The sequence below is a fragment of the Miniopterus natalensis genome, chromosome 16 (genome assembly GCF_054644295.1).
Source record: "Miniopterus natalensis isolate mMinNat1 chromosome 16, mMinNat1.hap1, whole genome shotgun sequence".
In the NCBI taxonomy this organism is placed as follows: domain Eukaryota; kingdom Metazoa; phylum Chordata; class Mammalia; order Chiroptera; family Miniopteridae; genus Miniopterus; species Miniopterus natalensis.
In genome coordinates, this window is record NC_142096.1 from 32,560,411 (window position 1) to 32,577,547 (window position 17,137).

Consider the following 17,137-nt stretch of genomic DNA (forward strand, 5'->3'; position numbering starts at 1 on the left):
TCAGACGGGTTTAAATTGACAAAGCTAAGACTTCTCTAAGTTAGAGATCTCCTAATTAAATTATTTAAGAGGAGTTTTATAAGCCAGGGATAGTAATGGATGTAGAATTTTACTGAACCATTTATCATGTCTTTCCTGAGACAGTTCAGATGTTTCACAGTTCTTTCACTAACGCTAATATTTTTGTTAAATATCATTCTTGATTAACGCCTAATCCAAGCTAGAGAAGTGTGCACAAATCCTATGAGCACAGCTCGGCGAATGTCACAGCATGAGCCCCAGAGGGGTCATCTTCCAGACAGAAAACTTTGCCAGCCCTCGGGAGCCCTCTCATTCCCTTCCCAACGGCTCCTGCTCTCCTTCCCTAAGCAAGCCACTGTCTTGGCTCCTAACACCATAGATTAGTTTTGCCTATTTTTGAACTTCTTATAAGGAGGATATTCAGGTTTCAAATCTGAGTGTGGGTCTTTCATCATTATGTTGATGACATTCACCCAAGTGATTGTAAGTAGCCGTGGTTCTTTGATTTCCTTTGCCGGATGCTATCCCACGGTGTGAACGCATCTTGCTGGAAGTCCGTTCTGCTGTTGAACAGTGAGTGGTGCTATGTCCACTCGGGAGCTGATACAAATAACATGACCTGGGACATTTTCGTACTGGTCTCTTGGTGTAAATGTTCAACTTTAGTAGATACTTCCAAACAGATTTCCAAACTCATTGTTCTACATCATGACCTTACCAGCTGTGAGTGAGGGTTCCTGCTCAACACTTTAGTCCGAATTTTTGATATTTGTTCCTGAGGGTGGGAGCTCAGAGGAAATAATACCCCTGTCCTCGTACAGAGTAGGGATTTTATGTATTCCACCCACGACGGCTCAGCTGCCTTCTTGGACCCTTGCCATTGTGATCTTCTCCCTCCACGCAAGTGTAGCACTCCAGCAGAAAGTGTTTTCTGGGATTTGCTGTGAACTGACACAATTTGATAACATATGGCAGGGCACCAGTGTGATTATCTCACATGTGACTACTTAAAATCATCTTAGCATTGCTGATTCATTGGTTTGAAAAGAGCATGTCAAAGTAATCATTCCGAAGGTGGTGCCACATCAGGCCTGAACACTGCTGCGGTCACAGCAAAAATGAACGCTGAGATCCTCCTGCTCTGTCTCATGCTTATGATAGCATCTGAATGGACCAGAGCTTCTGCAAGGCACCACCCTAGAAGGCGTGATTGTTCTGAAAACAGGTGCCCAGAATGTCTGACCCATTTCTTTTAAGTAGGTCAAAGCCTTTATATAAGTGCCTTGTAAATCCTAACCATCCGACTTTGGAAAATCTTGTAAACTCTACCAACATTATATTTATTTAGGTGAAAACCAGTGAGGGATGATCGTTTACCTTAGATAACCCTGGGTGCCAGGGACAACGCGAGAAACAAGTTTGAAAAATGAAATAGATCCATTATTTTGTCTTTGAAATGCATAGAGAGAGGCTTAATCTCCCTGGTATTTCCAGTACTCAAAGTTTCTTTGTCCACAATATCCATTCTCAACTTCTTGGTTGTCATTTTTCTTAATTACATGAGTGATCACTAATTTCTAATAGAGCATTAATATTCTTAATTACCTTTCCTTCAGCCCATGGAGTCATGTGCAGAATGGTGCTGTCATCAAGTGTCCGATGATAGTAAAACAAAACCAAAACCAAAAAGAACCAGTAACGTACAAGTGAGGTTTTCATGTTCAAGTCTCCTGAAGCGGTCTTCTGGCCACTCGCTTTCAATGGCATCAGTGGGCTTAATTGATTTATAGAATGACATCTGACATGGACCCTGGCAATTTTTTTCAAGAAATAGTAGAAACCCCTGGTTGGTGGGGGGGAAAGAGAGCGAGAGGGGAGGTGAGGAAGGAGAATGGACCTCCTGCAGTCTTACCGGTATAGGTCAATACGTGTGTAACCGGTAGGTTTGAAGAGCGGGCCCTCTCGTTGTGCAGGCAGAAAGCAGCTTCCCCCCGGCCCTCGATTCTGCACAGGCTGGAAAACCTCTACCAGGAAAGGTGGAGGGAAACATTTCAACTCTCCCCCTGCCTCCAGGAGGCTCTAGGGTGCAGAAGAGAGGAAAAGACGGTAGAAAAAGTCTTTATTTGTCTGGAATGGTTTAACCTGAAACTTATTTACATTTGAATAATTGAAATATACCTGAAATTTGTTTTGCACTTAGTGGGTATTTAAAACTGACTATTTTTTTTTTTGTCATGAGATGTAACTGTGGATTCTTTGGAGAACCCCACCTCCATTTACTGAGCGTTTCTCTCAGTTTCCTCATTCGGGGAAACCTTCCATCCCTCTGCTGGGCAGAAGGGGCAGGGCCACAGCGATACAGGTTACGTTACAAAACTTGCCCAGGAGTTGGAGTTTGAAAACAGCCAATGGCAATATTTTCATAAATCATCCGCTATATTTCACCCTTGAATTAGATGACAAATGATTAAAGGGCTCCAGTGGGGGCTTTTTGTTTGTTTGTTTTTGTTGTTGTTTTTGTCAATGCAGCTCCCTTTTCGGGTTGTTAAAGAAATACTGTGTGAAATGAATATATACATTCTTGACGTTCTGGTTTACTCTGTTACTCTCACCTTACAGATGAGAAACACAAGTTTAAGTTTAAACAATTATTTTGTAGCAGAGTCAAGCTGAGAGCAAGGAAGCCTCCTATACCACTATCCCACCGACGATACCAGGGGGCCTTTAGGGTGGGTACTTAACCAAAGGATGGTTTTATAAGTGATACTATTGGCTGTTTTTTTTAAAGATTGGCCTGGCCGACCTTGTAACGTTGAAGCACAGGGTTATGGTAGAGCTACAGCTGCTCTAATTTTATCCTTAAATCATCTGTTTAAGATAATCTTTCTCAACTCAAGTGAAGACTAAGGAGAGTTGAGGCCACAATGATTATGACATCTTTTTAAAAAGTTTCTCTAAGGAAACTAAAAGGCCATTATGGTTTCAATAGTGAGGAAATTGTGTGTGTGTATTTATATGACACATATTGTTATGATACAGTAGTCCTCACCTTCTCTGCAAGGTTAAATTCCAAGCTCCCCAGTGGATGAGAGACCCCAGACAGTACCGAACCCTACATATACTATTCTTTTTCTCATACATACATACCTATGATAGAGCTTAATTTATAAAGTAGGCACAGTAAGAGATTAACAACAATAACTAATAAGTAAATAGAACAATTATAACAGTATAAAAGTTATATAACAGTATAAAAGCTATCAAAATAGCTTACTATTCTTGCCCAGCCCTGTGTGGCTCAGCGGTTGAGCATTGATCTGTGATCCAGGGGATCGCAGTTCGATTCCCAGTCGGGGCACATGCCCTGTTTGTGGGCTCAATCCCCAGTCGGGGGTGCAGGAGGCAGCCAATCAATTCAACACTGATGTTTCAACTCTCTCTCCCTTTCCCTTCCTCTCTCTGAAGTCAATACAGATATATTTTTTAAAAAATAGCTTACTGTTCCTGTGATAATGTGAGATGATAAAATGCTGTATTAAGTTGAGAACTTTCACCTTAAGGGAAGCACTTTACGACTTCTCTGTGGCATAGCTAAATTACCAGCATCACTGCTCTCATGCTTCAGGCCATCAAATAAAATAAGGGTGTCTTAGACACAAGCACTGCCGTACCTCGACAGTCCATCTGACGGAGAGGAACATTTGGGGAGTGTCTTCAGCATGGAGACGATGGAGAAGGGATGAGTCACCCCAGGCACGACTGGGCAGGACTGAGCAGGACAGCAGATTTCATCATGCTACTCAGAATGGCCTACAGTTTAAAACTTAGGAACTGTTTATTTCTGGGATTGTCCATTTAATATTTTTCAATTAGGCTGACTGTTGGTAACTGAAACTGGATAAGGTGGGGGGCTACTGTATATGCTTTTCCTGAGGAACAAGGGTTGAGGCCAAACAATTGCATAATTAATTAGCATTAAATTTCCCATAACTACTTAAAATCCAAACACTAGTATTACTATAATCATCACTTATTAACTATTATTTTCACAGGCTATGAGTTGATAGAAATAATTTCATTTTTAGGTTACTCCCCTTCCCTTATTTTTCATTTTAATATTTCTCCCTATGAAGTATTTTTTTATGAAGTATTTTTTTAAAAAAATACTGACATAATTACTGAATATATGTGATATTCTTGGTGAACCTATAATTTGGGATAATGTTTGTTTACTCTGGAAAGATTTCATTCAGGCGACACCTACAGTGGGATTATGCAAATATTCTGATTATGTTGAGTGGAGTGGAAATGCTTCTGGTTGGGAATGTTTGGTAATAGCCATGTTAAACTGGTGCAGTCATTATGGCCTGGTTCTTCCGGGCCTCCGGCTTATTCAAGATTGAAAATGTGCTTGAAATTATTGTTCTTTTTCAATATTATGTTTGCTACAATTGATACACCCCCCACTTTATACCTACATATATACACACACATATACACACATGATTATATTTTATAGAATTTTATTTATAGTTCTGTCTTTCTTTCAAGTATTTTACATATATTTGGGTCTCTAAGCAACTTTTTATTTAGATAAACCATCATCGTCCAATACTTACAGTCCCACCATGGGAGAATTAGTGAGCAGAAACATTCTATGTTATTCTAGAAGATCAAACTATAACTGATAACTAGAAATGACTGGAAGCAGATTTCCACAATAGGCAAAATGTCCCCCCCCCCCCCCCCCCAATTAGAGCTGTTAAAATGTGGAAAGAGCTTCTTGGTGAGGGCGTGAGGATTTTAGTGAAAACTGGATTTATCTGTATTGAGGCACCTTAATGGGCTTTAGCTGAAGTAGCAGACATCTATAATTCCTACAAACTATAGGATTTTAATATTCCCCTTTAGTTCCGAATCCAACTCACAAGCCTATTCAGCAATGAAACTACATAACTTTAAAAAATTTACTAATAACATGTCTGCTCAAATGACAGATAATTAGGCCAAATCAGGTCTGAGCAGGAATCACTGCCAAAATACACAATTAAAAATTGTGAGATTCGGGTGTGGGCACCAGGGATCGAGTTTTATTTCTGAATAAGCATTAGTGACTTGATCCAGTTAGGTTCCCACAAAGTACCTTCAGGCTTCGGGTGGAGAAAGGCAAGTCTTGAAAGAATGAGGGCCTTGGCCTACACAAGAGGCCGCTGGCCCGGCTCAGTGAAGCTTAAAACAGGAAGCTCTGACCGTTTTCACAAGATTTAGGGTCACTACTGGAGTTACTGGAAAGTGATAAATCAGGGCAGTTATGATTGTCCTTTCCAGAATGGAGCCCAAATTCTGAAAATCATCTCAGAAATGATCAGGTCAATCAAGATGCAAAAGCACAATACAATGGAAAGATATGCAATTGGAAGAAATAAAGATAAACACCTTTTTTAAAATATAGAAAGTGACAACGCAGGTAACTCATTTAGTAAGTGACCTTCAAAGGGACACTGGTAATGACATTCTTGCCTGTGTTTAGAAGCTGTCCTGTTCTAGGATAGCAGAGAAGATAGTTCTGGGATACACTTCAGTTTAAGGGGTTTGTTGCAAGACTAGTTTGGGTCTGAGCCTCTCAGAGGATTCGTCATGACACCTCCGTCCTTCTGGACTGACTGGCCTTTTTACTCGTTTGTGTGATGTACTGACAGTCTAACTGCAGATGTGATCATAGTTTATAGCATGTGACAAATACAAGAAAACTTGTCATGACAGAGCCTCGTTCTTTCCCTGAAACCATGTGGGGTTTCTGTTGAAAGATAAGGTCATCAGATTAAGCTTTGGCTCTGAGTCTCTTGTCTCCCAAAGGGGATGTTGATGACACGAGCTGAGGGCCATGCGGACGTTCTGGTCCTTACAGGTTGACTGGGATGCTGACCTCTATGCTGGCAGCTGTCATTATAATGCAAGTTGTGTATCTCAGAAACCTCAGGGACAGCCAGGCACGATTATTGTCAGGTTCATGGTGATGGCCTAATTCTAAACACAGAACAGTTGGGTGGTGATGTGGGCTGTTGCTCCATGATCACCCAGTGCTTCTTAGAGCAGATCTTCCCCATCTGAGCAGGGTTCACCTCGGGTGGTTTTGGAGCATTCGGCACAATTTTAAAGATTACTTTGTACCCATTTAGTGCACAGCCCTGGTTCCTGCCAAAAAGATGACCTACCCAATCAAACTAATAAAAATCTCCAGTTTCCAGATACAGATGGATGAAATAGGACTAGTTGCTCCCCACCCCACCCCGAAAATTATCTGTGGTGTTTTCTTAACTCACTTAACATTATAAAGATAAAATGTATCTGATAGTTTCAGATGTTTTATATGATCTGAATTTATCTGATATTTTCAAAGACATTTAATACTTGGGAATTTTCAGAATATGCTGAACTAAAACAGAAAAATGTTTAATGTTTGTGAAATGAAAACAAAGAAAGAAATGCATTCCTTAGCTGGCAGAAGCTCAGGTTACACAGTTTTTGAAGCCAAGGACGAGAGCCTACTCTCCATAATTACTAGGTGGTCTCAGAATGTAGGCGGACTTGACCCAGAGGAATCTGTCGCATGCGAACTGCTTGCTTGCCACCACTTGTGGGTGAGCGGAGCAGGCCACTCGCCACAGATGCCATGTGGGTAGGGAAAGACAGTATGTCCCCAGCAATCCTCCCCCCTGTAAGGCAGCCTTCAGCTTTTACCTTGGATGACACAAAAGTGCCACCCTGATGCCACACTTGAAATTTAAGCTTTAGAACTGCCAGATGGGTGAGAATTAAACTTCACAGCTCTTCCTCCAACATCATTCAGTTCGAGACACTTAGAGTGAAAGGAAGCACTGTTCATAATTACACCCAGACAACAAGCATAACTCAGACCTGGCCGCAGCCTTGGACCCATGACCCCCCTCTCTTGCACCCAGCAAGAACCAGAGAGCTCGGTTCTGCTAACCCACCCGGGCAAAGAGACCAATAGCAACCCCACCTTTGTTCTGAGCCATTAACTGTGTCTTCTGAGGCTTCAAGATAGGCGACAAGATTTGAGATCTGTGGCACAAATACTTTTTTATCCCACCTTCTGAAATAGACCCAACCAAGATCACGGTCGCTCTCCGTGGGAACACGCGGTTGGCCTCCCTGTCCCTTTATGACATCGCAGCGTGTAGCCCACCTAGAAAACACACGCGCCTCGCTGGAACCTCAAGTCGCTTCCCGTTGTTAGCAGGGAGTGGAGTAATTGAGAAACGATTGCTGCAGAAGGAGGGATTCGCGAATCCAAGAGGCAGGAGGGCGTGAGGAACTGCACGGGAGGGTAGGACAGGCCCTGGCTCCCTGCTGTCCAATTGCTCTCCAGGAGAGAGCTGGTGTCTGCAGGGGACAGGACGAATGGGTCCTGTCTCCCGGCTGGCTCGGTTAGGGGAGCGCGGAGGCACCGCCACGGTGTCTTCCCAGCTCTGCGCCGCCTCTGAGGGGTCACAGGGCAGCTCTTCCCACCAACTCAGGGCGGTCACAGGCGGGAGCAGCAAAGCCTCGGGTCGGAGTCAGGCGGGTTATTAAATTCTGACAACTCTCCCACAGCCGCACTCAGGCGAGAGGGAGCTGTGGGCCTGACGCATCAGGATGAAAAGCTCAGAGGCAGGCAGCTCTGCGGTTTTGTGGATTTGACTGGAAAAATCGTTAATGCTGTGGATAAACATCAGTAAAGAAAAATGATCGAATGGTGCTAGAAGTCTGGAGAAAAGAAGCATAAAGCATGAACTATCACACGGAAGGGGGGCTGGAAATGCAGAAGTGCCGTCTGCAGGAAAAGAAGTTGGTCTCTTTCATGGAAAATCGTCTTTGGAGGCTTTCTGACGTCTCTTAGAGCAAAGGTGCTCTTTATGGATTCGTCCTGCTCCATTTCAAGATGTCCCCTTAGGTGTCCTGTTGCGTTTTTACACCTGAGACACTTTGAACACTGTGCACATAAGGCACGAACAGGTCAGCCCACACTACGTGTGTTTCTGCAACATGTTTACTATGAGCCAATGACAAATTTAATAATAACACTTCAATACGGACAGTGGGAAGGTCTGTGTAAGGGACATGGATTAATCTTACCCGGAGATGAGCCGGTATGTCCTGCGCCTCATTGTGAAAACCAGTCATACTGTATTGTAACCTTTGCAATGTCTCATTTCCCCGGTAGCCATCCTCTAGTCCAGGTAATTTAGCAGGTGTGTATTTATGAGGGATTATTTAGGCAACTGTCCGGTTGTGCAAGAATTAAACTGTTTTAAGGAAAAGAACAGTTCATGAAATAACTCCATTTCTCTAAGTCCTTTCATGAGAAATGATCTTATTACCCCAAACGACTCAAAGCAAGCTTCCATCGACGGATGGTGGCTGTTGCCAAGTCCTCGTTGTGGCTGGATACCTTGAAGGATTTAGAAATGAGTACTTAAGGCGTGCCTTCAGCGCTGTGGCTCCTGCCCTCATTCTCATTTGCAAATTTTTGCTGCTGCAGACAACCCTCAAGATGTGGATCTGGGCTCTAGCTACTTATTAGGATTTTCTTTTGGAATTGATTCCAAGTGGAAATTACTTAAGGAAGGTCTGTTTTCAAGCTGGGATACAAAGCATGTCTAGAGCAAGACAAGCCAGAACAAGTCAGGGTCCAAAACCTGGTTATAAAACGTAAGGGAGAGACTAGGTTTAAATAAAATATTAGTCACTCTCCCCATTCCACCTGAAGCCTCCTATCAGGCTTTCCAGTGAGCAGAGAGAAAAAGACCTACCTAAGGCTGATTTTTAAAAAGTCCACAAGTTGGGTAAGATAGTTTTTTGAATGCGTTTGTCCAATTTCCTGTCTTTTCTATATACATCCCATAGGAGTACAACCAGAAAATACTTATCACTGAGGTGCGAGTCGCCTGATGGGGCACAGCCCTGTGCATACTCATGGCCTTGCTCTCAAAGCACGGTCCCCAGGCAGGAGCCTGAGCATCCCTGGGAGTTTGTTAGAAAGGCCTGATCTTGTGCCTTACTCTGGACCTACTGAATCAGAATCCACATTTTAACAAGATCTTCAGCAATTTGTTTGCACACTGAAATTTGAGAAGTACCACTTTATAGTGATGACTTTTCTCTGCCCACCTCCACCCTTTCTGGACTAATCTGGCCATGTACTGAGAGAAGATTCAGTTGTTTGAACTGGGGCTGTCTGGTGGCCTCTGCAATGACTTATTGAATGGGGTGCTCTCTGTCAAATGGGGTGCTCTCTGTTTCCCTACCAGCTGCATGTCTGCTGTCCTTAGGAAGTGATTACATCCCATAACAAACTCTGTGGAAGGCACACTTATCTATGCAAACTGTACCTGGGAAGTTGTCTTTAAATAAAATTACACAGTACACACCAAAGCTGTGTGTGACTATACAGTGTGAGGCTGACAGCCTCCTAACATTTATCAAAGGAAACCCGAGGGAAATGTTCTGTTTTACCACTAGGTGGAAATAGAGTAATTCTGAGTATATTTTTCAGGGCCATGGGCAAGGGAGCTAAGAAATCACTTAGTGTAATTCTTATCGCCTTAATTTCACAGATGAGAAAACTCAGGTTCAGAGATAATACAATTGCATCTGTCTTACAAATGGAAGTCTTCTAGAGCGACCAGGGGGAAGAGTTGCTAGTAATTCCTGATTTTTCAACCACTTTCATCGGTAAGATAATGAATCACTTGTCCTCCAGAGTGAAGGAAGACAGGACATGACACCCATATTGCCTCCGTGCTGCGACTAAAGCTAATGCCAACACAGTTACTTATGTTTGTAAGGACAGGCCACGATACAAGGACTGCTCATAGTCCCCCGTGTTGTAATGCAATTAATCCCAATCAAGTGAAAATTCTCCCCCCTTCCTCCAATAAAGAAACACTCAAGCATCCCATAAAGTAACACACGACTTCTATCAGATTTCTTTTCACAACATATTTGGACTTTAGTTAGTAGGTTAAGGAAGTACTTACTGCTTTTCAGAACTTGAAATCCATTACGATTATTCTTAAGAAAGAAGGCGAACCTGGGCTTGCGGGACATTAGAAGTGATGTACTCCAGTCCCTGTCTGTGTGTATCACAGATGAGAGGCTTCGGAGAACAGGGGACTGAGTCGGTTGCCCACAGTCAAAGAGCCCTTGCCAGGCTCTTCTTTGTTCCTTGGAGACACTCACAGGTGTGTTGGCCTCTATCTTTGTTTTGTTTATTGGTGTGTTTTAACCACAAAAGGATTATTTCCACTCATCTCATCAAAAAGTGTGTTTAAAAGTTAAGTTTTAGGTAATGACTCTGGTTTAAAAAACATTTCTTAAGCGCCTAATTATTTAATGTTATAGTAACATTTTCCTTTTGCTATTTCTGTAACATGGTTGATTATGAGTATCTAAAATTTAGTATTTCAGTACTGAGTCCTGGCTAGTATTACCTTATTCTACACCAAAACGGGTAAAATCTTGGATCGGCACATTAAGAATGCAAGTGCAAACACACGGGCTGCTTGTCTAGAGGGGCAGGGGGCGCCCCAGGGGTCTGGAAGCCACCACTGAGCGAAGGACGGCTCAGCAGCCCTCAGAAGAAGAAAGGTTTTCCGAGCAGCGGAGCCTCAGTGCAGGTCCTCAGAGACACGTACACACCTGTGCAGCTCAGTGTGAAGGTGGTACCTAAAATTATGAGTGACATGACTCCAGCACACAGCCTCACACATAAAAGGCCCTCGATAAATATTTGATTAATACGCGACACAAATAGAAAGCGATCCCGAGATAGTCAAATAGCACGAAAGGAAAACTGGGGTGGCTTACAATTAGGACAGGGACTTAAAATGAAAAGGAGCCAGGGCAAGGGAGCAGATGCCCCGAGACGCTGGGAGATGACAAACCAGCTTCGGGGCTCAGCCTGCGGCACCTGGGACTGGTTCAGGGGCCACAGCCTCTGCTCTTAGCTCGGAGCGTCCAGGGAGCCAGAGGCAGCCAGGCCCCGTCCTGCCTCCCACCGTCCGCAGTGAGAAGGGCCCAGAGGGGCTTCCAGTCGGTCACCCTGCAAACTTTCCCTGCCTTCTTCCCTCTTTCAAAAAACTGGGATAACCCTTGTTAGCAAAACTCGGGTGGAGATTAGTCAGTGGGTAGGAGGCGCCCAGGAAGCAGGGCCTCTGGCCCAGGCCGCGCTCAGTAGATGGACCTGATGCCCGTCCAGGCAGCTGCCTCGCTGCCCCCCAGCTTCCTCACCTGAACCCCACGCACTGCCACCGAGACCCAGGGGCACAGGCTAAGCTCCCGTGACAAGTGCCCTTTGAAAAGCGTAACTTCCGCGCACAGAACAGGGCATTGCTGTGGTTGGAGGTGAAGGGGAGAGGCCCCGGGGTCTGAAGCCTCTGGGGTTCGCGACAACCTGAAGGGCTCGCTCCCCTGGGAATATAAACTAGCGACGCGCTCTCGCTTGGGGACACTGAACAGCAACCACAGGCGCTTAAGCTGAAACTTCCTAAGGAGCTTTAGTTTGGAATCGACCTTCCCGGGACACCTCCACCCACGCTGCGCCTTCTGATAAAATCGTCCGACTCACTCGGGGACATACCCACCCTGAGGTCCTAACTGGGCCGAGGGCGGCCCGCGGGTGGGGCGAGCAGGTCTCTCCGGAGGGTGCGGCGGGTGCGTTTGTTCAGTGACTGGCCGCAGAGGTGAGTAAGGCGAATGCGTGTTTCAACCCCGCGGATCCACCCGTTCGCGCCCACGAGCCCCGCTTTGGGGTATTTTAAACGGAAAAGGGGCAGTGGCCTGGCCGCGAGACTCGGGCCCAGGGGAGACCAGGGGGCCGGCGAGCCCCGCGCTTCCCGGGTGAGGGGCGCGTCTGGGAGCGCGGCGCGCGGGGCGGGACCGCGCCCACAGGCTACGGGCGCGGCGGGGCGGGTGCGGCGGGGGCAGCGGGTCCGCACCTTCCCGCCCCGCGCCCGGGGGCGTGGCAGCGGCGGCGAGCGCGCCTCCCATTGGCCGCCCCGCGCCGCCCCGCCCCTCGCCGCGGAGATAAAGCCCGGCGCCCGCCGCCGCCTCCCGCCACGCTCTCGCACCATCCTCGTCTCGGACCCGGTCGCCCGCACGCCTCCCGCACCCACCATGGCCTCCATTCAGCAGCTGGTAGGAAGATGGCGCTTGGTGGAGAGCAAAGGCTTCGAGGAGTACATGAAGGAGCTAGGTGAGCGCCCGGCGCGGCCGCGGCGTGTGCGTGTGTGTCCCCGGGCCCCCTTCTGCGCGCTGGGCCCCGGTGGGGTGCGCTCGCCGCCACCCCGGCCTCTCCCCGCCCTCCCGCCCCGGCACGCGGCCCCGGCACCGCGCTGAGCCGCGCCACGCGGCCGAGCCGGGGAGAGCGGGGCGTGCGCGCCCCCCACGCGCCCAGGAGCCCCGGGATGCCCCGCCGCGTGCTGCACCCAGCTCCCTGCCCCTTCCCCCCAGTTTTCCCCTATTTTTCTGTCCCCACCATTAATCCTCCCTCCTCCCGCGACCCCCCTCTCGCCCATGGCGGCCGCGCCCACTCCCCCAGTCCCCATCCCGCGCGTCCTCTGCCGCATCTTTTGTTCCTTGAAGGCGCTCGGGTCCCCTCCCTCTGCTCCCCGGGACGCGGTGCCCGCGGAGGGTCTGCACGCCGCCGCCTGGGTTTCCGTCCGGCTCTCGCCCGACCCCGGCCCCGGGCGGCGCAGCTCCGCGGAGCATCGCGCGTCCCTCCCGCGGACCCCAGCGGGGCGGCGCCGGCCCGTGGACCCCCCGGGGCTGCGCGCCCCCGGCCGCTGTGGGGCCGAACGTGCGGGGCGGGCGGCCTTGACCCCTGCATCTTGGGCGTGAGGCCGGGGGTGAGTGGGCGCTGTTGGAGGAGCCCCGGCACACCCCGGGGGCCCTCCCGCGGCGACCCCCCGTCAGCATCGCAGGATGGGCCCGGCCCTTCAGAACGCACTTGACTTCTTTTTAATTTTTATACTTTTTCCTTGATTGATTGTAGAGCGAGGGAGGGAGAGGGGTAGAGAGAAGCACGGATGGGAGATACTCATCCGTCGGTCGGCCGCCTCCTGCGCGCCCCCTGCTGGGCATCGAGCCCGCAACCCCGCCTGCGCCTGGCGAGGTGAACTGGCCGCCTCGGTTCGCGCGGTCCTTGGTCAACCACCGGGCCGCACCGGCCTGGCGGCGCTTTGTCCCCCAAAACAGTGCTTCATCCTTGACCTTTCCTAAGCCAATGACAGGAATTGCCTGCTGGTTGAGACACTGGGTAGATGAGCAAACAAAACTGGACCTTTGTCACAGGCCATTAGGAAGTGGGATGGAGTGGGGTGGCCTGGGTGCTGTCTGCGAGGGGGCTGCCGGCCCTGCGACCACCGTGGGATGGCGAGGGGCTTTAGAAGCCGCCCTCCCACCACTAGTGACGGGCTGCTCTGGGTGCAGAAGTCACCACGAAGACCCTCTAGTCCCCGCGGCATTCAGAAACACTCCAACCTTCTGCAGGACAGCGCCTGGCTCAGGCTGCTTCTGCGAGGATTCCTGGGTGTAGTGCGGACCCGGGAGTGAAACAGGAAGGCAGGAGTTTGCTTTTACTTGCTGTGAACCTAGATCAAGATGACTCTGAAAATACACCATTTGTGTGTGTTCAGGTGTCTGAGGACCAAACATCCTCTGCCCATTGAAAGCGAAGGTGTTAATCACATGGCTTGTTTCCAAGGTTCTAGAGTCATGAGAGTTGCCAAGCTCAGTTTACTAGAATACAGTCAAAGTGTGGGAAGGGCAGAGCCCTGCATTTGTCCAAAATGATAATAAAGTGTTACTCAACCAACAGCTGTGCTGACAGAAGGGAGGGCTCGAGGGGCCGTGTCAAGCCTGGCGGGGTTTCACCAGGCCCGTTTTTCTGTGTAGGTTGTCGTCTCTTCGTCTGAAACAGGGCTTTGGCCCAAACTAAGTTCCCTTATAAATGTTAACACCCAGGGTGGATACACAGGTTATCAGTTAGTTATGATGTCAGTGTAGTAATGGAGTTACATGAAATGTTTTGAGCTATGAAATACATTCAGTTTTTCAGGATAAGATTTTTAAAATTTGTCAGCATCGTGATTGTGCTGTTTTACCTCTTAAAACGTGCTATTTGAGTATCTCGGGATCGATTTCTATTTGTGTAGTGTATCGATCAAATATTTATCAAGGGCCTTTTCTGTGCTGGACTGTGTGCTGCAGTCCTATCACGCAGTGTTCAGCAGAATTGAGTAAGTCAGCTTCAGAAGTCTGGGTTGCTTCCCTCGCTTTCCGGAGGCCAGCATAGCATGGTGGCCACGAACTGAGATTTGGAGCCACACTGCCTGCACTGTTGACCCCTGGCTCATCCTTTCCTAGCTGAGTGAGCTTGAGTAGGTGACTTCAGTGACTCACTTTGTCATCTGTAAAATGGAAACTATGCTATCCCCCTGCTCACAGGGTGGCCTCAAGGCTTCCGTAAACTCGTATTAGTCGGGTGCTAGCACGTGGTGAGCACTGGCTCTGTGTTTACCGTGGTTCTCGGTAAGTGAGTAAGTGAAAGTACACACAGCACGTAATTACACTGGAATCCCTGCTCTCCTGCTGTAAGCCCTAACTCTGGTCTCCCTGACACTGAACACGGTTGACATTCACAGGTGTGGGAATGGCTCTGCGGAAAATGGGTGCCATGGCCAAGCCAGACTGTGTCATCACTACTGACGGCAAAAACCTCACCATAAAAACCGAAAGCACGTTGAAGACCACACAGTTCTCATGCAACCTGGGAGAGAAGTTTGAAGAGACTACAGCTGATGGCAGAAAAACTCAGGTCAGGCGTAACTTACATAATCACAGAAGCTTCTAGAATGATAGGTTGTGTGAGTAACATTCTTACGTTTACAGGCAAGAACTGAATGAAGACCATCTCAAGTTACTTTATGAACTGAGTTGACAAATTAGTGTGAAAGAACCAGCTTCACAACGAGTCTATTTTGTAAAAATAGTTTAAGGAACATGAGAGTTTGAGTGTCTCCTACGTGTGTCTAGGTTGAGAAACTTCAACCATGTTATGAATAAAATTGGTCTGAAGTAGACCAGAAAGGGAAAGTTGAAGAAATGTTGATCAAGGAGGTTATGAGTCATGGAAACCTATGATGTTCTTCGGAAAGTTAAAAAGTGCACTTTATTTCTGCAGACGGTCTGCAACTTTGTAAACGGCGCACTGGTTCAGCATCAGGAGTGGGATGGGAAGGAAAGCACCATAACGCGAAGACTGGAAGGCGGGAAGCTAGTGGTGGTAAGTGCCCCACTCTGTCCCCTCGGCCTTCTTGTTTGCGTTCATAGTTCACATAACTGTATCACTGATCATGAGCAAGACAATGAGGCTGGGGTAGAAAAAATGCAAAATAGCAAGTTGAACACTAGAACCCTGAAAACTGAAAAGCCTCTGTGGGGACAGAGAAGTGAGGTGAGGTGGCAGTGGTGTCGCTGGGCTGGATTTAGTCTGTTCCCGGCTGTGACTATGCAGCAGCATTTTGGACAGGCCACCAAACTGCCCTCTGGGGCATACATTCTTCCATTTCTTTTAAATGAGGACTACTTCCCCGGCCAGGTGGCTCAGTGGGTTGAGAATCATCCTATGCACCAAAAGGTCTCGGGTTTGATTCCCGGTCGGGATGAGTATAGAATGTTTCTCTCACATCAATGTTTCTCTCCCTCCCTCCCCCTCTTTCTAAAATCAATAATTTAAAAACAAAACAAAAAACCTTTAAGGAATACTGTTTGCCAAGACCAAATGAATAATTTAGATATTACAAATCTAATTGAATACATTAGTCTTCAGCAAAACATAGATGTGTCTTAAGCAAAATAACAGCTGCTATCATGTATTTTCTTCATCTGCGATGAGATGACAAGGTTTTGTGGGAACCTGATTGTAGCACTTAACTTCCCCCATTGCCCTGGGACGCAAGACTGACCTAACTCTTCAATGTCCTTCTCTCTGTCAGGAATGCGTCATGAACAATGTCAACTGTACTCGGATCTATGAAAAAGTAGAGTAAAACTTCCACCATCCTTCCGGACAGGAATTAGCCGTGAGGATAAACAAGCTCAGTTCAATGAGCAAATCTCTCCCTGCTTTTTTTTTTTTTCACTACTGTGTTCAGTTATCTTTATCACAAACATTTTACATGCAACTATTTCTGAGTGTTGGTTTACTGAGGATCAACCCTTTGGTTAGTAAATAAATGTGTTTGTGCTGTACCAGTGTCATGCTTTTTTTTCAACTTTATAGGAAATTAGTGAGTTTTAATAATAATGAGTGAGTTTCAATAATAATGAGTTGCATAAATTCTGGAGTAATCTTGGGGGTACTATATTGGGATTATATTTTAGTAATTTACATAGAGAGCTACTTCTGTGGCAGATACACTACCCATCACTTAAGCTTGCCGTATGCTATTTGAACTATGTCAACTCGAGAATCTTAAATTTTTCACAGAGGTGGTTGTTAAAGAAAAATAGCCACACCCGGCCGGTGTTGGCTCAGTGATTGAGCATCAACCTATGGACCAAGCGGCTGCGGTTCAGTTTCCAGTCGGGGCACATGCCAGGGTTGTGGGCTCGGTCCCGGGTGGGGAACGTGTAGGAGGCAGCCAATCAATGATTCTCTCTCATCACTGATGTTTCTATCTCTCCCTCTCCCTTCTTCTCTCTGAAATTAATAAAAATTTAAAAAAGAAAGAAAAATAGCCACATACACTTTGTAACTTAAATATTGAAATTAAGCCAATTATAACCCTACAATGGCCCCTAAGTGTTCAAGGGGTCACACGTGTCTCACTTCAAATCAAAAGCTAGAAATGATTAAGCTTAGTGAGGAAGGCATGTCGAAAGCTGAGGTGGGCTGAAAGCTAGGCCTCTTGTATCAAACAGCCAAGTTGTGAAAGCAAAGGAAACATCCTTGGAGGAATTAGAAGTACTCCTTTAGTGAACACACAAATGATAAGAAAGTGAAAGAGCCTTATTGCCAACATGGAGAAAGTTTTAGTGGTCTCCAGAG

General features: G+C 47.0%; 1 protein-coding gene across 1 annotated transcript; it reads left to right on the plus strand.

The window, feature by feature from the left end:
- Positions 1 to 12,159: 12,159 nt before the first annotated feature.
- On the plus strand, positions 12,160 to 16,338 carry FABP5 (fatty acid binding protein 5). The gene is made up of 4 exons (XM_087825183.1): positions 12,160 to 12,280; positions 14,730 to 14,902; positions 15,269 to 15,370; positions 16,083 to 16,338. Exons 1-4 carry the CDS (start codon positions 12,202 to 12,204, stop codon positions 16,134 to 16,136), a joined length of 408 nt encoding a protein of 135 aa, XP_087681309.1. The 5' UTR covers positions 12,160 to 12,201; the 3' UTR covers positions 16,137 to 16,338.
- The last annotated feature ends 799 nt before the right edge of the window (positions 16,339 to 17,137 follow it).